At 40.6% G+C, this 20777-nt stretch overlaps 1 protein-coding gene across 5 annotated transcripts; it reads right to left on the bottom strand.

Annotated features, from left to right (window-relative positions):
* Nucleotides 3405–19753, bottom strand: LOC109830657 (protein MEI2-like 4). 5 transcript variants are annotated; one of them, XM_020397987.1, is made up of 15 exons: nucleotides 19578–19753; nucleotides 18731–18905; nucleotides 18592–18637; nucleotides 17164–17514; nucleotides 16625–17049; nucleotides 16352–16510; nucleotides 9049–9162; nucleotides 8802–8950; nucleotides 7351–7448; nucleotides 6799–7227; nucleotides 5654–6260; nucleotides 5487–5571; nucleotides 5337–5405; nucleotides 4942–5121; nucleotides 3405–3952 (listed from the first exon to the last, which is right to left on the bottom strand). In XM_020397987.1, the coding sequence occupies exons 2-15, from the start codon at nucleotides 18797–18799 to the stop codon at nucleotides 3794–3796; spliced, it is 2940 nt and encodes a 979-aa protein (XP_020253576.1). In that variant the 5' UTR covers nucleotides 18800–18905; nucleotides 19578–19753; the 3' UTR covers nucleotides 3405–3793. The 5 variants fall into 5 exon arrangements, with proteins under 5 accessions (XP_020253576.1, XP_020253577.1, XP_020253573.1 ...); XM_020397988.1 differs by having other exon boundaries at nucleotides 8799–8950; nucleotides 18592–18631; XM_020397984.1 differs by having other exon boundaries at nucleotides 8799–8950; nucleotides 19578–19752.

Genomic DNA, 20777 nt, shown 5'->3' with positions numbered 1-20777 from the left:
GAACTTTGGAGGCAGCTGGCTATAAGGTGATCTTGGAGAATGCAACTCTGAAGGTCACAAAGGGGTCCATGGTGGTGATGCGAGGTGTCAGGGAAAACAAACTTTACTACTTGAAGGGCAAGACAGTAAAAGGGGGTTTGGCAGCTTCGATTACCACAGAGGAAGATACTACCAGATTATGGCACATGAGATTGGGACACACTGGTGATAAGTCCCTGCAGGTATTGGCGAAGCAGGGGCTATTGAAGGGTGCGAAGACCTGCAAGATGGAGCTGTGCGAACATTGCATACTTGGGAAGAAGACAAGAGTGAAATTCGGCACCGCTATTCACAATACCCAAGGTATATTGGACTATATTCACACAGATGTTTGGGGCCCTTCCAAGCACACATCACTTGGTGGGGCCAACTATTTTGTCACTTTCATTGATGACTATTCCAGGAGGAATTGGGTATACCCGATGAAGCATAAACATCAGGTCCTGGATATTTTTGTGGAGTGGAAAAAGAAAGTGGAGCTGCAGACAGGTAGAAAGGTGAAGACTCTACGTTCAGATAACGGTGGAGAGTATAAGAGTGATCCATTTCTGCAGTTTTGCCGGGATCACGGCATTAGAAGACACTTCACAGTTCGAGAGACACCGCAACAGAACGGGGTGGCTGAGAGATTGAACCGTACCTTACTGGAGAAGGTGAAGGAATGTCACATTTGACGAGGCGTACATGATGAAGCCTCAAGTTCCTCAGCAAGTGGAGGAAGACCAGACAGTTGGGATATCACAACAGGTGGAGGATGATATGACTCCACCCACTCCAGATAGCATTGTATCCATTGAGGATCCTACAGAGGTGACACTAGAAGGAGATGGGATGACAGTCGGGCATTTAGAGGATATAGTGGATGTTGGGACTCAGGAACAGGGTCATGTTCAGGAGTCCATTGCAGCTAATAGACCAAGAAGAAACATTCGTCGGCCAGCTAGATATAACGATGTCATGGTTGCATATGCTTTATCAGCAGAAGTCGTTGATGATTTGGTTCCTTTTACATTCAAGGAAGCAGAGTCAAGCTCTGATTCGAATAGGTGGAGGGAAGCCATGGAGGAGGAGATGCAGTCTCTTCATAAGAACGACACTTGGGAACTTGCAAAGCTACCGAAAGGTAAGAAGGCTATTGGATGTAAGTGGGTGTATGCAAAGAAAGAGGGATCCTCTATTGGGGAAATTAGATTCAAAGCCAGATTGGTTGCCAAGGGATATGCACAGCTAGAGGGCGTTGATTACAACGAGGTATTTTCACCTGTTGTGAAGCATTCGTCGATTCGTATTTTATTGGCATTGGTGGCACAGCTGGATTTGGATTTGGTCCAGATGGATGTGAAAACAGCCTTTCTACATGGAGATTTAGAAGAGAAGATTTACATGACACAACCTATGGGATTCAAAGCTGCAGGAAAGGAAGAATTGGTATGTAAGCTGAAGAAGTCTCTTTACGGATTGAAGCAATCGCCGCGACAATGGTACAAGAGATTGGACGGCTTTATGATTGGCCGAGGGTACAGGAGGAGCCCATATGACCCGTGTGTTTACATGCACAAGTTACAGAATGGTGAGTATATCTATTTGCTGTTATATGTTGACGATATGCTCATAGCTTCCAGGAACACTTCAGCCATTAGAAAGTTAAAAAATGAGCTGTCATCCGAATTTGAGATGAATGATCTTGGAGAAGCAAAGAAGATATTGGGTATGGAGATCGAGAGAGATGGGGTGAAGGGGAGGTTGAAGTTGACACAGAGGAGTTACTTGCAGAAGATGCTGAAGAAATTCAGTTATGATGACAATTTATGGTGTGTACAATGTCAGATTTGTCACAGGCTGTAAGCATGGTATCGAGGTACATGCACGACCCCGGGAAGGGTCATTGGGAGGCCGTGAAGTGGATTCTACGGTATATCAAAGGTACCGTGGATGTTGGTTTGGTATTTCAGAAGAATGAGAAGACAGGGCAGGATTGTATTGGTTACGTGGATTCTGATTATGCGGGGGATCTGGACAAGCGCCGGTCTACTAGCGGATATGTGTTTACACTAGCAGGAGCATCGGTGTGTTGGAGATGCACACTTCAGTCTACAGTGGCTCTCTCCACTACGGAGGCAGAGTATATGGCGTTGACTGAAGCTGTGAAGGAGGCTTTGTGGTTGCAGGGATTATTGGAGAACTTGGGGATTGCACAGGAGACCCTTCGGGTATATTGTGATAGCATGTCGGCTATCTATTTGGCGAAGAACCAAATTTATCATGCACGCACGAAGCATATCGATGTCAGATTCCATTTTGTTCGTGACGTTTTGGATGAAGGAGACGTCATGTTGGAGAAGATCCACACGAAGGATAACCCTGCAGATATGTTGACCAAAGTTGTTTCAGGTGTCAAGTTTGGTCATTGTTTGGAGCTTTTGAACATTCTTCGGTGTTGAGGCCTTTCGAGGCCATTTGGGTGAACTACGTTCGGCTTGATTCCTTGGGCAAAAGGATACGTAGGCAGTCATGTTTGATTCAGCCGGTTTGGATTAGTTGATGGGGGTGAGATTGTTTGGCCTCTCGTTCGGGTCCTCGACTTGTTATCGAATGAGTGGGACATTTGGTTTGGTTGGTGTCGGCTCAGTTTTGGAAGAAACTTCACCGAGGTGGAGAATTGTGAACGTGGGGGTCTCACACCCATGTCCACCCATGTCCATGATTGGACAATTGCAGAGGGCCTACCCGCATGTGCAGCGGATGTTTTTTGTTTCTTAGACCAGCCCACCCGAAACCCAAGATAGCTTTATAAAAGGCTTGTGCCTAGGGTTTCGTGTTTTTTTTAGGGGCTAAGGCTGTGAAAGAAGAGGGCGGTTGTGTGCTAGGCTGGGATTCTCTTTGCGGCTACAGAGAAAAACGTGGGACGCAAGAGCAAGGGGCAGCGGCTGATTTGTGCAAGGCTGGTGGTTTGCTTCAACGGCTGCAGGAGAGAGAAAGTGCAGTCTTTTTTGTTTCTTTTGAGAGAGATTTTGTAAGAGGGATTTGAGAGTTTGTTTGAGAGGGTTTAGATTGTGAGATTGTAAACCCTAGTTGTATCTCTCCCTCTAATAGTAGATCTCCCCCTCCTTGCCCCGTGGACGTAGGTTATTTGCCGAACCACGTAAAAGTTGTGTTCTTGTCGTGATTTGTAATAACTTGTAGGATCCCTCGACAGGTCAGTCCTAGAACTGATGAGAGGAAGAACCGATATCTTACTTTGATGAGATATCCGCTTCAGATTCTTGTTTCCTTTGAGAGACGGGAATTCTTATCGATCTAATCTCTCTTGTTGTGCTGCCGAAGTGCTGCCGAAATTTCCGCTGCGCACAACAAAATGTGCCGTAAAACGATCAAATACACTGTCAACCGGATATATAGAGGTTAAATGTTATTTGTACATGTATTTTAAAGAATCCACAGCCAAGGTCACAAAATGACTCAACAGACACAAAGGGAGCAGAGCCCTCAACTCAAAATGACAAGCTTATACAAAAAAAAGGAAATGAAAAAAAAATGCAGGAAGAGGCCTTCTCAAAACCGTACTAAAATTATGATAAATTGAAAACAACAAACAAAGAACTCTTATCCACCACCCTCATTTGCTTTTGGGATTTCCTGTACATTTTTTTACGTGTTTTGTTATGTTATATATTCTCTTACGGCAGTGCAAAATCTCAAAAGCTCTCCCTGCTCCTTTCTCCTTATCAATTTAAATAGCAGTTTATATAGTTTCTCATTCCACATCTTTGATAGAACTAGTGATATCAGTTCCATTAGAAAATCCCGCAGCATTCGGAGATGTTGACGGACTAAAGTGGTTGTTCTCTTCACTTCCATGAGTCCTGGATCTGCCAGGCCGGGACCTAACATTGGTCCCAACTGGAAATGGTTCCTGCATAGTTAAGAGCAATAAAAATAAAAATATGCAGTGTTACTGTGATAAATTAGAGATTGATTAGAGTTTGGGTTTTTATCTAGTATTGGTTCTCCAAATTATATTTATTTTGGAAATAGGTCCCTAAAGAGATGGATTTATAAAATAAGTATCCCAAATCATCTAAGTTACACCATATTAGTCCATGTGTTTTCTGTTAAAATCCAACTCTGGAAGAGAGAACTGGGAGAGATAACCATCCATTATCTTAACTATGGGAGAGTTAACTATACATTAGAATTGTGATAATGGGAATTTTTTGAATTGGCTGATCTATTTCAAAATAAACATGATGTAGGGGACCAATATCAGGACAATTCCTATAGTTTTTACCGCAATGATGATACTAAGGGATGACAATTGATCAAGCTCCCGGGGTGTATATTGCTTGTCCTACATTTAACCTGCTCAGCCCTCATTTGAAGGATCATAGCCTTCTAGATCCACTTTGACTTTTTTCATTTCTTCTCTTTTTTCGTAGTACTAAATGAAGATGACTACTAAATATGCCATTGAAGCAAAATAAAAGTCCAAAGAAAGTAAGATTTTGGAGAATTTTTAAATGAGTAACTTGACGAAGTATGAAAACATATATCAAGGAGTAAGATGGATCTACAGCTGTGAATTGTGAAAGTAACACCGAGTTCCAAGCAAGAGTGCCACTTTACAACCAGTTACATTGGGAATTTCGGAACATATATTAAATATACTAGAGTTCAAATATGTAATCACATTAGGTTGATTTGATGATCCTATCATTATTTTAGTTGAAGGGATTTATCATAGTGAAATCAGGTCCCCAAGGAAAATTCATATACAATTATTAAACAGACTACAAGCAAGAGTGCTAGTTTTACCGATGCATGATATAAATCTACTGAGGCTGCATATCTGACAATATTCGACCATAACACATGAAATATGGCATGAAATGACAGTATTACTACCTGATCCCCTGCATTTGGACCATCTGAGTGGAAAAGAATAGGACGACAACGTTTATCCTCATTCATCAAGCTTGAATTTTGAAAATGAGCAATAAGTGCAGTTTTCCCTTGAATTCTAGCATAGGCAAGCGATGCAACCTTTTCACTGTTGAATTTCTCCCATTTTTTACCATTGAATGCCTGCCAAACATTAACTTGCTCTTTTCAGTATTTTTCTTGACTGTTTCTTTTCAGACATAAAAGCCAACTAAAATATCCATTAGGATGAAATATATAAATATAACCCGTTATTGAAAATGTACCGTTAATGAAAATGCATCATATTCATCAACACTAGAAAAATATATATGTTATGAACTTAATCTTTTTCATCGCAGTAATTCTCAGAATAGAACCTGAAAGAAAGGAATGATCTGCTTAGGGTCAATCATGTTGATGAAAGCATAACCCACATTGCACTTGTTCTGAAAAAGGAGAAAAAAAACAACAATTAGCAACCACATGTTGAAGAGATCACAATGCTTCTTGATAAGAAGTACAGCTACCTTAAAATCGATAGGCAAATAAATAAAATCATAAGTTCCCTTGTGATGCTCATCAATAGCAGCCAAGAGCATCTTAGAAGTGTACCTGTCCATCAAATTCAGGCCAATTGAAATTAAATAAACAGAATCATCAGAGAATATAAGTTCTATAGGCTATCTTTACATACTTGTTTGGGATGTTCTTAATCATCAAAGTAGTTCGAGAATCTTCAGCACGTATGATGCGTTCAATATCAAGTTCATATTGTTTCTTATTATCTCCCTGATTTGCATTTGGATCACTCCTCCGGCTCCTAATCCGATCATGAGGAGAATCAAAAGAAGCAGGCATTGGAATTATTTGATTTCTCCCTTGGAACATGCGACACCTTTGTTGAGGTGAAGGAATCCCAACTTGCTCGAAGCAGCTTCCTCCAGAATGAGGAAAGATGTTATGAGGATCAAGTTCAAGTGGGTGAGAAAATCTCATGCTTCCAAGAGAACCCGGATGAAAACTTGGTGCATCGGTGAAATCTCCAATATATGTTTGCCTACGGTCCCAAAGAGAAGGATTTACAGCAGGAGCTGAACCCACATGATGGGGATGCAAGGGTAGGACATTATTCATTATATGAGATGGTGCTCTTCGAATTCCATGCATTTGTGGATGGTGATGAGATGGAACATTGTTCATAAATGATGGTGAAGTACCCCAAATACCAGCAGATTGGTGAGGATATGGATTGCTGTTGTTCCAAATATTTGGGTGTCCATGGACAGGGCAACTGCCATTTCCTGGAAAGAAAGATTCTTTTAGTTACAGAAGGCAACTGAAAATAAACTTAACCATGTACATGGAATGATAGTGAAATTTTAGCCCAAATTATGATAGGTCAAATGACCAATGTGCATTCAGATATTGTTATCACGATCAACTCATGTACCTGAGAATCAAGTCATCACATAGTGAAGAGTTCTTAATGATGTATTTTGACTAAAGATGGTGTATGAATCTAAACCATTCATCACAATCAGAATCTCAAATATGTTTACTATCACTGGATGCATTTGTATCGTTTACTTTGTAAGTAGAATGAATGCAATTTTGTTAAGATAAAGCTAGCAAAGTAAACGATGTTTTGATATGTCACATGATTTGAGACCATAAGAAAATGCGGATTTTGTGTCTGATAACACAACATTGTGTCCATATTAACACAAATTAGCAAAAATCATGTATTGTTGATTGTACAAACTACAACAGTAGAGAACCTACTAAGCAATAATAATAATCACAATATATAAAGTATAAGTGAGTTTTTTCTGCACTTACCACCTTCTAACGAGTGACTAAGACTTCCAGACCCTGCTCTTTGAATGTATCTACTGTCAATTCCCTCACCTGTTCTAGGGTTGATATTGATAGCCATGGCTGGCATAGCATTCGAAGAGTTGTACTGGACACCACTAGACAACCCATCATGATATTCAGGGAGTGAATGAGGATGCATAATTGGCATACCTTGAAATCCAAATTTCACTTGTCCAAAAGAATGGCCATTCTCACTATTCAATGATGAGTTACTGTGATTGCTTCTTGACGTAACTCTGACTGGAAAGGACAAATTATGAACTAAACCTGATGGGATTCCATGAACTGCAGAATCCAGTAATGGGTTGATTGGTGCTCTAATTGCAGAACGTAGGCTATGGTCGGTTCCATCATTAAAATCAGATGTAACTGCCCTTAGAGGAACTGAACCTAGAGATACCAATGGTAGAATCAGAAATGGTCAAAAATACTATCCAATTTATATACAAAATCCTAAGAGTAAAAGAGACAAAAGAAGTCATTTATGGGCCAGTACTAAGCTAAAGAGCATACCATAGAATCCCGGTGGTGAGCTGCTAGGAGAGATGCCCTGCCTGCAGCCACTTGATTCTTCCAGCTCCAACTCTGTGGAAAGCTGTGGCATCAAGCTCCTGATGAGGAGAAAAATTCCAGTGAGCAAAATCATAATTTATACAGGAATCTGCAAAAAAGGAAAACAAAAACCACCTACGAGGATGATTGATTATTATGTTTTCGTGCAGAAACAGTAGTAAATGACCAGGTGGGCTTGCAAGCAATAAAAAGAACAGTGTTCATAATATGGACTAAAAAGCAAAGAATTATTCATAGGTAATAAAAAAGCATGTAAATATCCACATATGAAAGGAGAAAGGAGCTTCCTTAACTTTTCAATGAGGAATAAACTGAAATAAAGATATTGCCCACCCTGAAATCATCAGAAACTGGACTGTTGCATCTAATAGCTAAATTAGAAAATCCTGGCAAGAATATATGTTATAATCTCTTGGAACCAACTGATTACTTGTATTATCCTGTATACACGTGGTGACTATCAATTATCAAGTAACACAAGAAACACTCAGGACCATGCATAAATTATTCTCTGTAAATAAAGCCTTCCGAGCATAAACATCATCACTGTCACTAGTTAATTGCTTCCTTCTCACAGTCCCTCTTACAGAAATACCCAAGATTTAGAAGTGGAAGGAAGAAATACTGGGTACTTAAATTCTGCCTAGGCAGTCTAGGCGATCGAGCCTCATCTATCGGGCATATGCTCAAACACTAAATGTTAGTAACACCATGTATATATTAATGGTGAGAACTGACATGAATATTTTGAACAAAACTGTGGTACCTTCGATGCAAATGAAAAAAGGATATATCTTTTAATTCCTTTAAGGAAGAATGATATAATAATGTATTGAGATGCTCAAAGAATAGAACATAAATGAGATTGACACACTGCAGACTTCATATACAAAAAATATAACATAACTTGCAATATCATGTTGCAATTGTGAATTAATCAATTAAGTCAGGTGATTATACAAATTCACGCACACACATGGAACACAGACTTAAGAGTGTTTCAAGGAAAAATTCTCAAAGCACGGATTTTCTTTTATGGTGTTATGAAGGAACTTTTTGTAATTAATAAATGTTATTCAGATAAGTGAAAAATAATTATAATTTAGTACCGGTATTCCCGAAGCATCACTTCTGACATGTATAATATCCATCAGAAACAATAGACGGCAATAGCAGACTACGTGACCATCGAGATAACAACCAGATGATCTATGAAAACCATCAAGCATAATATTTCACTATAGTTATCAAAAGATACCAAAAAAAGAATGGCAAAAGATGATAGTCAGCACCAAAATTTAAAGGCACTAACTGAGCTTAATGATGTAAGGAGCATGTGCAAGAATATCAAAAGGATAATTTGATAAGTGAGACTGCAAAGACAATACCACTGTTTCGCACCCTCTGGACGGCTCGGCTCAACCTTAATTTTCTTGCCAGCAACATCACTCCTGTTTAAACCACGAAGAGCCGCATCTGCATCTCTAACATCATAGAACTCTATGAATTTATGGTGGTTCTTGTGTGGTGTTTCACAAATCTGTCAAAGAAAAAAGGTATACTTAAATATAATCAATGCAAGTACAATCTCTGGGTAGTGTTAAGAAAGATTAATATTAGACGTTAAAGTTATCTTGCCTCTTTGATTTCTCCATAAACACCAAATATTTGATGGAGATCATCATTTGAAATAGAAGAATCGAGATTGAATACAACAAGTGTCCCTTGGTTGTCTTTGTCTGAAGGATTGTCCTGATTACAAGGTGGTGAAAGTGAGGATAAGTATACACCACAGGCATGAATGTAGTAATTAGAAACACAGTGTTAGTCATATAAAATGTGAAGAGCATGTTTGTAAATGCACATGCAAGAGGGAATTGATGATTTATGCTATAATCAGAAAGAAAGTAAGGGAGAAGTCAATATTGAGAAGACCGTGTGATAATTATTTTTATGTTACCATCCTCTTCACTATATTTAGTTTTTCGTAACTCATATTCTAATAAAATAAGACATCCATCTTGTAACTGCAATAGATAAATTAGTAACACAGATTGGTCAATGTTCAAGAAGCTATCAGTTCACTAGACCTAAAAGCTAAGTTATTTGACACCTCATCCAGGCTCCCATACCTGCTCCGACAATTCCCGTATCCATATCCGACCATGACACTCCTTGCACACACTCCTTGAATATATGCATACATTTATTCAGATATGTACTCAAATATACAACACATGATTTAGTTAAAACATTTGTCATACAACTCTTGGATGTATATTTTACACTTCAGGTACACTTCCTGCAACTCACTGGACATGGATCATATTTGTTTCAGCTCATGCGCAGTTCAGGAGTATGATTTTAAAGGGTTGTTTGATTTATATTTTACACTTCACATCCACTTCCTGCAACTCGCTAGACGCAGAGCAGGTTGGTTTCAGCTCAAGCTCAAGAAACGAGTGATTTTTCAATTTATAATCTACTAAATAAAAGAAACAGAATACTGTCATGGGAATTTTTCTCATAATATGTGAATGAAAACATAATATGAATGTCATATAAATTATTAATTTCAATATGTATATATGATATTTATAGATGTGTCCCCGTATCTTATCTTTTACAATTTTTTCGTGCGTGCAACATAGCTTAAAAGGCTATGGCTATGAAAGTTTCTATTTTTCTCCTTTAAAATAATGATGTATTAAGCACAAATGTAAAAACAGGACCTCTTATAGCTTCACCACTTTGACCAGTTGCTAGTGCCTTATACCTCTGTTACGATTTTGTCTTAGCATAAACCCTTCTAAAAGAAATTTGGTATAACATTAAATGCACAGATTGAAATCTAAAATGGATTTAACCTTCAAATGTATCTTTATAAGAGTAATTGAAAATCTAAAAACATCTTTCAGGTTGATTAGCCAACGCAAAAACTAGAAAGAAGGGAGGAATCCTTCTAAAATATATAACTTGATGCAAGCTAAATGTGTTAGTCTAAGGTGTAGACCCAAAGTTCGAGATGAAAGCTGGAATCAAAAGCTCAGAAAAACACGCAGACAGATCGGCGGTCGACTGGGTCGGTCGACCGCAAACGTGCACAGGAGCAAAGGAGGGCTTGGATCAGGTCGCGGTCGCGGTCGACCAGGCCGGTCGACCGCCAAACTCTCTGGAGTCTGTTCGGTCGACCGGGCCGGTCGACCGGACGTAGTTTTGGCAGTTTTCTGTTTCGTTTGGGATTCTGTTTCAACCAGGATTCTATATATACCCCCAAACGATTTTAGGGCTTGTACTACATCAAAAAGAGAACTTTTTGACTGCAAAGAGAGAGAGAATCTCAGAGAGATTAACCCCCTGTTTGAGAGCTTGTATTTTCTTCTTCAATTAATAAAGAGATTGTGTGGTGTGGCTCCCGAGGACGTAGGCACGTTGCCGAACCTCGTTAAATCTGTGTGTTCATCTCCCTTACTGGTTTTTGCAAGTTAGATCTTTATTTGTGGTTTTATTCCTACTTTCCTACTTTCAACACAAGGTCCGGAAGGGCAAGGTTTCGATTGATTGTTTCGAATCCCCAACAACTGGTATCAGAGCTTCGTTCAGCAATTTATGTGAAAGAGAGTCATGGCAGAGGAAATCAAATCTAAGATTGAGAAGTTTGACGGTTCGGATTTCGCCTACTGGAAGTCACAGATGGAGGACTATCTGTACCAGAAGGACTTGTATCGCCCGCTGATGGGCAAGGAAAAGGGAAAGAAGAAAGAGGAGTCAGATGGTGATTGGGAGGTACTGGATAGGAAGGCTCTAGGACAAATCCGGTTGTCGCTCGTCAAATCAGTAGCCCACAATATTCTGAAGGAGAAGACGACGGTGGGGCTTATGGAAACGCTCGCGAAGATGTACGAGCAACCGTCGGCGGCAAACAAGGTGCATCTAGTCAAAACTCTTTTCAACCTCAAGATGGCAGAAGGACGGTCCTTCACGATGCACCTCAGCGAGTTCAACACGATTGTTGATCAACTTATCTCCGTGGACATCACGTTCGATGACGAAGTGCAGGCCCTTCTACTACTATCGCAGTTGCCGGATAGTTGGGCAGGTTGTGTGACGGCAATCAGCAATTCGGCGGGGAAAGAGAAGTTGAAGCTGAATGAGGTTGTTAGCATGATTCTATCCGAGGAGGTTAGAAGAAAATCGTCCGAATCAGAAGGTTCAGGTTCAGCCCTAAGTTTCGAGCAGAGAGGCAGAAGCCAGAAGAAAGGGAACCAGAACAGGAATCGGTCGAAATCAGTGAAGAAGAGGCCGAACTCGAAGGTTAGGTCTATCAAAGGGAAGTGTTGGAACTGCGGCCAGGAGGGCCATATGTCTTCGATCTGTAAAGCACCAAAGAAGGATACGGGTGAGCAGGAGGCTCATATCGTGCAGGATGCCTTGATCATTGCTATGGATAGCGACTCTGATTCTTGGGTCATCGACTCAGGAGCATCTTTCCACGCCACTGCTAATAGGAAACTACTTCAGAACTATGTAGCAGAGGACTTTGGTAAAGTATACTTGAGGGATAATGAACCTTGTAATATTGTTGGAAAGGACGACGTTCAGATACAGATAAAGGGCTCTAAGTGGAATTTGAAGAACGTGAGACACGTGCCGAAGCTGAAGAGGAATCTTGTTTCGGTGGGACAGCTTGGAGCAGAAGGCTACGTTTCGACATTCACCGGGGATTCGTGGAGAATCTCCAACGGTACGATGATTGTTGCCCGAGGCAATAAAACAGGAACTCTCTACCTCACTTCACATGCGAGTGACACCCTCGCAATTGCAGCTGGCAAGGAGAGTACAGATCTGTGGCACAATAGGCTGGGGCACATGAGCGAGAAAGGGATGAAAATTCTACATTCACAAGGAAAGCTAACCGGGATCGACACCGTGGAAGTCGGGGTTTGTGAAGACTGCATCTTTGGGAAGCAGAAGAGGGTTAGTTTCCAGAAGGGTGGAAGGCCACCTAAGGCTCAGAAGCTAGAGTTGATTCATACAGATGTATGGGGCCCAGCCAGTGTGTCTTCTTTTGGCCGTTCGAGATACTACGTCAATCAGATAATGGTGGAGAATACGAGCTGTAGGAGTTCAAGAGGTTCTGTGCTACGAATGGGATTCGCTTAGAGAGGACTACTCCAGAGATGCCGCAGAAGAACGACATTGCAGAAAGAATGAATAGGACCTTGACAGAGCGTGCGCGGAGCATGCGATTACATGCAGGTCTGCCTAAGACATTTTGGGCGGATGCGGTGCATACGGCAGCATACCTTATTAATCACGGGCCATCAGTTCCATTAGATTTTGGGATTCCAGAGGAGGTTTGGAGTGGAAAGAAGATAAATCTCTCACACTTGCGGGTATTTGGTTGCGTGGCTTATGTTCATATCAGTGACCATGTCAGGGACAAGCTAGAAGCTAAGTCACAGAAGTGCACATTCATTGGATACGGCATTGATGAGTTCGGGTATCGTCTTTGGGATGAAAAGAACAGGAAGATCATCAGGAGCCGGGATGTGATATTCAATGAGAAGGTGATGTACAAGGACAGGGATAATGCCAAGGATAGCCAAAGCAGTGGGAGCAACACTGCGGATACAGGTGAATCCGAGTACATGGATATAGAGAAACTTTCAGATAGGGACGACGATGTCAGTTCTGACCGTAGAACGGAGGAGACTACAGGTGCAGAAGCTACTACCCAGGGCGTGGAGCCTAGGAGGTCATCTAGGGTACCCAAACCAAATCCCAAATACCTCTCGTCACTTGATTATCTACTCTTAACAGATAGCGGAGAGCCGGAGTGTTATGAAGAGGCAGTGCAAGTGAGTGAATCTCAGCAGTGGGAGCATGCGATGCAGGAGGAGATGGATTCTCTACTCACTAATGAGACATGGGAGTTAGCCCAGCTACCTGCACAGAAGAAAGCCTTGCACAATAAATGGGTCTACCGGGTCAAGCAGGAGAGTGATAGAAGCAAGAGATTCAAGGTCAGATTAGTAGTGAAAGGGTTTCAACAGCGGGAAGGAGTGGACTACACGAAGATATTTTCCCCTGTTGTGAAACTCAACCATCAGAGTGGTGTTGAGTTTGGTAGCTGCAGAAGACCTCTTCCTTGAACAGTTAGATGTGAAGACTACCTTTCTTCATGGTGACTTGGATAAAGAAATCTACATGAAGCAGCCTGTTGGCTTCATTGAAGAAGGAAAGGAAGAGATGGTGTGCAAGCTCAAGAAGAGCTTATATGGTTTGAAACAGACTCCGAGACAGTGGTATAAGAAGTTTGATAACTTCATGCAGAACAATGGCTACAGAAGATGCAATTCGGATCATTGCTGTTATTTCAAAAGGTTCGAGTCCAGCTTCATTATTTTGTTATTATATGTTGATGACATGTTGGTAGCAGGACCGTGTTTAGAAGAGATAAACAGTTTAAAGAGGCAGCTAGCAAAGAAATTTGCAATGAAGGATCTGGGTGCAGCGAAACAGATTCTAGGGATGCGAATCAGTAGGGATGAAGCTGAAGGGACATTGAGATTGAGCCAAGCTGAATACATTGAGAAGGTACTTCAGAGGTTCAACATGCAGAATGCTAAAGTTGTTAGCACACCTCTTGGAAGTCAGTTCAAGTTATCTGAGGTGCAATCGCCTAAGACAGATGCAGATAGAGAGCATATGAGTAGGGTGCCATATTCTTCGGCCATTGGGAGTCTCATGTACGCGATGGTTTGCACGAGGCCGGACATCGCCCATGCAGTGGGAGTTGTGAGCAGATTTGCAAGCAATCCAGGGAAGCAGCATTGGGAGGCCGTGAAGTGGATAATGCGATACTTGAGAGGGACAACAAACAAACCACTATGTTTCAGAAGGAAGGAGTTGGTGCTGCAGGGATACGTGGATGCGGACTTCGCCGGTGATCATGATACGAGGCGAAGCACCACTGGGTATGTTTATACCTTAGCGTCGACAGCAGTGAGCTGGGTCTCACGTCTGCAGAAGATTGTGACTTTATCTACAACCGAGGCTGAGTATGTCGCGGTGACTGAAGCAAGCAAGGAGATGATCTGGTTGAACGGGTGCTTGGAAGAGTTGGATCTGAAGCAAGGGAGAGGAGTTCTTTATTGTGATAGCCAGAGCGCTATACATCTTGCCAAGAATCCAGTATATCATGCCAGAACAAAGCACATCGACGTCAAATACCATTTTATACGCTCGCTGATCGAGGACGGAAAGTTGCATTTAATGAAGATTTTGGGAAGTCAAAATCCGGCGGACATGTTGACGAAGGCAGTCACCATTGAGAAACTGGAGTTGTGCGTAACTTCAGTTGGCCTTCACGAGTAGAAGACGAAGGCGGAGCCACACTACGAGGATCGGCGAGATCGCCGGGATATTGTTGATTGAAGGAAGAATTTTTTCGGGGGAAAAGATACATGCGAAGAAGGGGAGAGTTCGGGGAAACTCATTGCAGGCGCTTTGGTCTCCAAGTGAGAAATTGTTAGTCTAAGGTGTAGACCCAACGTTCGAGATGAAAGCTGGAATCAAAAGCTTAGAAAAACACGCAGACAGATCGGCGGTCGACCGGGTCGGTCGACCGCAAACGTGCACAGGAGCAAAGGAGGGCTTGGATCAGGTCGCGGTCGACCGGTCCGGTCGACCGCCAAACCCTGTAGGAGAAAACTGCTCTCGGGTTTTGATTTCGGTCGACCGGGCCGGTCGACCGCCAAACTCTCTGGAGTCTGTTCGGTCGACCGGGCCGGTCGACCGGACGTAGTTTTGGCAGTTTCCTGTTCCGCTTGGGATTTTGTTTCAACCAGGATTCTATTAATACCCCCAAACGATTTTAGGGTTTGTACTACATCAAAAAGAGAGCTTTTTGACTGCAAAAAGAGAGAGAATCTCAGAGAGATTAACCCCTTGTTTGAGAGCTTGTATTTTCTTCTTCAATTAATAAAGAGATTGTGTGGTGTGGCTCCCGAGGACGTAGGCACGTTGCCGAACCTCGTTAAATCTGTGTGTTCATCTCCCTTACTGGTTTTTGTAAGTTAGATTTTTATTTGTGGTTTTATTCCTACTTTCCTACTTTCAACACAAGGTCCGGAAAGGCAAGGGTTCGATTGATTGTTTCGAATCCCCAACAAAATGAATTCACCAGACACCCTATTTTATTCCCCGAAAGTTCTGATATATATTGGCTAGCCACAAGACAAGAAACCTATAACATGTCCCCTCCAGAAAAACCTCCACTATTCACCCTCAACATAGTAAAGCAATCCCATTATGCAAATAGATGTAAAGTTTTGCAAGACTGTTCCTTTTAGATAAATATAACAAAATGTACCCAAAATTATGAAAGACCCAAACCAGTCAGTGTCTAACAAACTGCCAAGAGCAATTAAAGAGGGGCCTGGCGCTACAAAATTGATTGACATAATGTGGTCCATTCCTCAGAATTAATAACACCATATATTTGCATGTCTCTTGGCATCATACATTAGCATGCATGAGCATTGATCTGACATCCGGACATTGCCTTGTATAAGTATTTTCCAAGTTTCTTAATTTTATGTGGCTGGTGACAACTGTTTTGGGTACAATATCAACATGCAGGTATAAGTTATGAATCCATCACAATAGTCATTTAGTTTTAGCTAAATCTTACAATGTATCAGCATCTATCACTTGAGCAGATATACATTGTTTCCAGACCAATCATGCTAATATTCACAAGAACATTCACCACTAGTAAACGACGTACTTGAATGATAAGTATGGATCATTTACAAGCATGAAGCATAATGTATCTCTAGGTCTAGATAAAGAAAACTATTTCAGTAAGAAGTGAAGAAGAATATTTGAGAAATCCTACACGTATAAGTTAGAAGAATAGGCATAAAGTAGTTACCTTTGGGATAGAAAAATGTATGTCCAGCTTCCAACCCCTCAATGGCTTGTTCTGTAGTGATATCATGGCATTTTGTGATGCTCTTATGTCATAGAAAGATATCATAACAAACCCACGATTTTTGCAGGCTGTATAAAGAGTGTGAATATCCCCATATTGCTGAAAAAGAACAAAACAGACAACAATATTGCATAAGTTTAATGGGACAGAATACAAAAATTGACAGACTGAGAGAATTATCATACGAGAGAAAAAGGGGAAAAGAATGTATACCTCGAAAAGCATCTTTAACTCGGTATCCTCAACGTTTCCATTAATATTTCTCACAAAAAGGGTTCTTGAAGGGTGTTCACCATATGGATGCTCACCAGCAAATGGCCTATTAATCCCCCCCAGAAGACCATTAGAGCTATCACCATTAACAAGATTAGAAGAACTATTACAATTATCATCTCCTTCCAGTTCCATTCCTCCTCCAGTGCAAAATATATCATCCTCAATATCATCCCCACCGTAGGCTTGAGAAACACCAATGCCATCAATAAGCCCAGAAAGCAGATCATCATCATCAGGTAGAAGGTTCCCAATAGTTTGTGCTTCAATTTCTTCCAAAGATCTGAAAGGCTCTCCTTCCTCAGGGTTGGAATTGACATGATCAACAGACTGGCCAAGATTAGCAACATTTGATGATAGTTTCGCTGCAGAAAATAATAAACAGATCACTTTTTAGAGCACTAAATAAAAACCAAATAAACGTTGAGCTCTAGAATTTAATGGAAGACAGTAAATCGTAGGAGAGAAAGAAGCCACACATTTTCTGTCAAGTAACTCAGACAAAGAGCTTGAGAAAAGGCCATTCTCATATCGGGACCCATCCATATCAACTTTGTTCCCTTCTATGAAAAGAGATGTCGGCAAACACAGGTTAGGTCGAAGTGCAAACTCTTGACTACAAGCTCTCCAAGAAGTCATTGAGGGGTTGATGTTGTTCCCTGCTCCAACCAAGTGCTGCTCTAGAACTGACTTGGTACTTTGGTTTTTAAGTGCAAAGTACCGTGAGAGGTTCTGGCCCTCCACAGACCTTGGTCCCACTGATTGGAGCTTTTCCATCGGAGAAGAAGATAGTGACTTACTCCCTGATATCAATGACATTCCCTCAGTTCCTGTAGAAGAAATATATAATAATTTATCTGTAATCTATGGAAACCAAGAAGAGAGGAAGAAACTCTTGTATTAGAAGACTAAACAACATTCAGGAACAAAGATAAGGTGTAAAAGATGTAGACTATGCATGCTTAAAAAAATTATATAAAACAAGAGTACCCACATTCATGATACGAAGGGAACCCAAAATCTACCTTTTACTGATGGTTCATGAGATAATAAATAGCACCAACCGCCGTCCCAAATAATCCTTAACAGGAAATGAAGCAATAACAATTTCCTTAATAGCAAAGAGTAAAAGGCATGAATGAAAAAACAAGTTTCTAAATTTACTTTTTACAGCAAACAGTAAAGGGCATGAATGAAAAAACAAGTTTCTAAATTTATTTTTTACAAAATGAATAGCCTGAGAGTTGATTTGTAAAGATCAAGCTTCACAAAAAACATTCTAAAATGAGAGAAATCTGGTTGTCGAAATCATATCGGAAAGGCCAAATTGAGTAATTTATTGAAGATGAATGATAGTGTTTCATTAAAATAAGAGAATGATTTAGTTGTTTCATGGTTTATTCCAGATATTAATTGCATTTTCTTCTGCTTCTTCCAAAGATACAGTTAGATAACTGAATTATTGTCTTGAATGACCAGAGAAAAATACATCAGAGTAAACTGAGATGACATTTGCATCGCCAGCGTACGGAACAATTTGACCCTAAATATAGGGTTCGGAAGCCTTCAGCAATGTACTTTACACACATGATTTAATCTAAAACACAGTCTTGTTCATTTGCGCCTGTACTCTCTCTAGACCCATTTCACAATGTTTCAGCCTAGCTCATGAACTGGCAATATTGAATTTTAGGAACAGGCCTCTAGATTTTACCTTTCCCACTTTCAGTAAAAACCTTTCAAATTTGTTCCTAGAAAGCTACAGCAGTAAACCGAATGATTTCTTAATGATTAACTATGCTTTGGACTTACCATGAAAACCAAGTTGGTAAAGCGAAGAAATCACTATCATTCAATTAAGAAAACTCAAGACAGAACAGCTAAGAGAGTAGCTTAAAGAATCTAACCTTGATGATCAGGCCCAATCTCTGGCTTCCAAAACCCAACCTGTCTCTGGACAGACAAACATAAGAAGTGACTCAAATTTTAGAATTAATGCAAATAAAAGTAAGATCTAGAAAGAAATTCCACTTCAAAAATTCATACCTCACTGGGAAACAGGAGCTCCTCCGAAAAGAAAGACAACCTTCGCTGATCCATGACTTCAGATGGCATCCTCGATGCTTCAGACCAAAAAAGCTCAGTAAAGATTCAAATTTTAGACTCAATTTATCTCCTTTCCCTAAATGCCCCCCAAACTTTCAGCTCAGCAGCTTCTTGTCTGACAAGTAAAAGTCTTCCATCAGATCAAACAAATACAGGATACCAAAGTCAAATTCAGCTCGATTCTCTTCAATGTTGCTAGAACATTGGAAGTAGAAAATGCAATTTTTAAACGCAATAGAACAATCCACACTTCAAATCGATTTCATAAGTGAGAACCACAGGTCATGCCATTATTGGAAATTTTCAACCAAAACAGTGGATTGAGAACAGACCACTGAAACTTTTCGGAGTGAAATTCGAAATTCAGCAAAAAGAAACGATATTTCTACATAAACTTCAAATTTCAGGTGATCACAAATTGACAATTCACACTGATTCGACGAGTAAGAAACAAAAGCAAACAATTTTTGGCACTATACAAAAGCAAACAATTTTTGGCACTATAAGGTATCTTATATCTCAGAAGAAGGAAAATAGAATCATGCTGAGTTTCAACAAACTAACACTGAATTTTTGACATAAAGAAGCTGCAAATAACAAAAATAAAAATAAAAAAAATCACCTAGGTCCTCGCCCGCAGCTAAAATTAGTCTAGGGGACAGATAAAGACAAAGGAGAAAAACAAACAGGGTCGTGAATTTATAAAGGGCAGAGGATGAGAGAATAAATTGCGGCTAAAGGCAAGGAGGTGAAGAGAATTTTCACAAAGGGGATTCGTCGAAGAAACCTCTCATCAAAATCCGTGCCGTGCGCGATCGCCCAAAGTCTTCCAAAGCCTCCCCTGCATTACAAGCAACGTTGCTGAGCCCCCTCAACTTTCCCTATTTTGCATTTTCAGTCCAGAAACTCGCGGGGGTGCGGGGGGAGGGAGGATATGGGGAGAACTATAAGGGAGAAGGGCGGGGCGAGGTGATGAATAGTGTGGTTTAATTAGTGGGGGTGAAAAGGCGGTGGAGGGAGGTAAGCGGAGCACCGGATCCAGCCCCTGCTGTAATAGTGTAATCGCAGTGCTGATTTTGTAAATAACTGCGGTTATATAGTAATTATACTCGCGTGTCCCTGTTGTTACATATTGTTTCTTCCGTGGCATTAAGATTTTTCTTAGACTTTTGTCAAGACTTGTTGCAGTTCGAGTTATAATTGAAAACCTTTAAATATGTGCAAGTTAGTTGCCTGTAACTGAAAACCTTTATAATTGTTAAAAAAAAAGTGAGAAAGAGTTCTCCACCGCATTAGTAAACAGTCTCTACTAAAAAAAAGTGGAAACGAGCTCTATCAAAAAAAAAAGAGAGAAAAGAGTTCTTGATTGCATTAATACTTGTTATATTGATCTAGCTAGTTAAAAGATTTTCCAGGCTATAAATTTTATAAGTTACATTTGTATATGAGCTGAGGCGTTTTTATAGAAAATGGCAGAAAGATAAGTTTGAATTTAGATTACTTTATAGGCCTGTTTGGATGGAGGGTAGAGAGGGGGAAGGGAAGGGAAATTTCATTTTAACCTTGTTTGGGAGTTTCATTTTGTAGGGTAGAGAAGGGGAATGGAGGGGAAATTTGGCCCAAATTCTTACACCCCAAATTGGGGTGTAATGGAGGGGAAGGGAAGGAAGGGGAAAAATTCCCCTCCCTTCCCCTCCCTTCCCTTCCCTAAGTAAACTCCCAAACACACCATATGGTTTACAAGCGTATGACGAAAATCCAGCTAGTCGAAACGAGGGGAGTTAGATTTTCGACAAATTTACTCTTGAAATCCATTTAATTGGAAGCATTTTGCAATCGTGGCGTTTTTGTAGTTTCTGTTTTTTTTTTTAAACAACGAACCGCGTTTGGCAACCTGCCGTGCGTTTTTTTTTTTTTTTTTGACTTGACACTTACAAAATCCAAAAAATAAACACTTTTTCTCAAAACATCAAAAAGGTTGTTTTGA

The sequence above is a fragment of the Asparagus officinalis genome, chromosome 2 (assembly GCF_001876935.1).
Source record: "Asparagus officinalis chromosome 2, Aspof.V1, whole genome shotgun sequence".
Taxonomy (NCBI): Eukaryota; Viridiplantae; Streptophyta; class Magnoliopsida; order Asparagales; family Asparagaceae; genus Asparagus; species Asparagus officinalis.
This window is presented reverse-complemented; position numbering and strand designations above follow the sequence as displayed.

Coding starts and splice junctions, on each gene's coding strand:
- LOC109830657 (XM_020397984.1), bottom strand. CDS start 18,799: ATGCCATCTGAAGTCATGGATCAGCGAAGGTTGTCTTTCTTTTCGGAG. Junction 7,228..7,350: donor CTCACCACCGGGATTCTATG/GTATGCTCTTTA, acceptor TGGTATCTCTAG/GTTCAGTTCCTCTAAGGGCA. Junction 5,572..5,653: donor ATTAAGAACATCCCAAACAA/GTATGTAAAGAT, acceptor TTTGATGGACAG/GTACACTTCTAAGATGCTCT.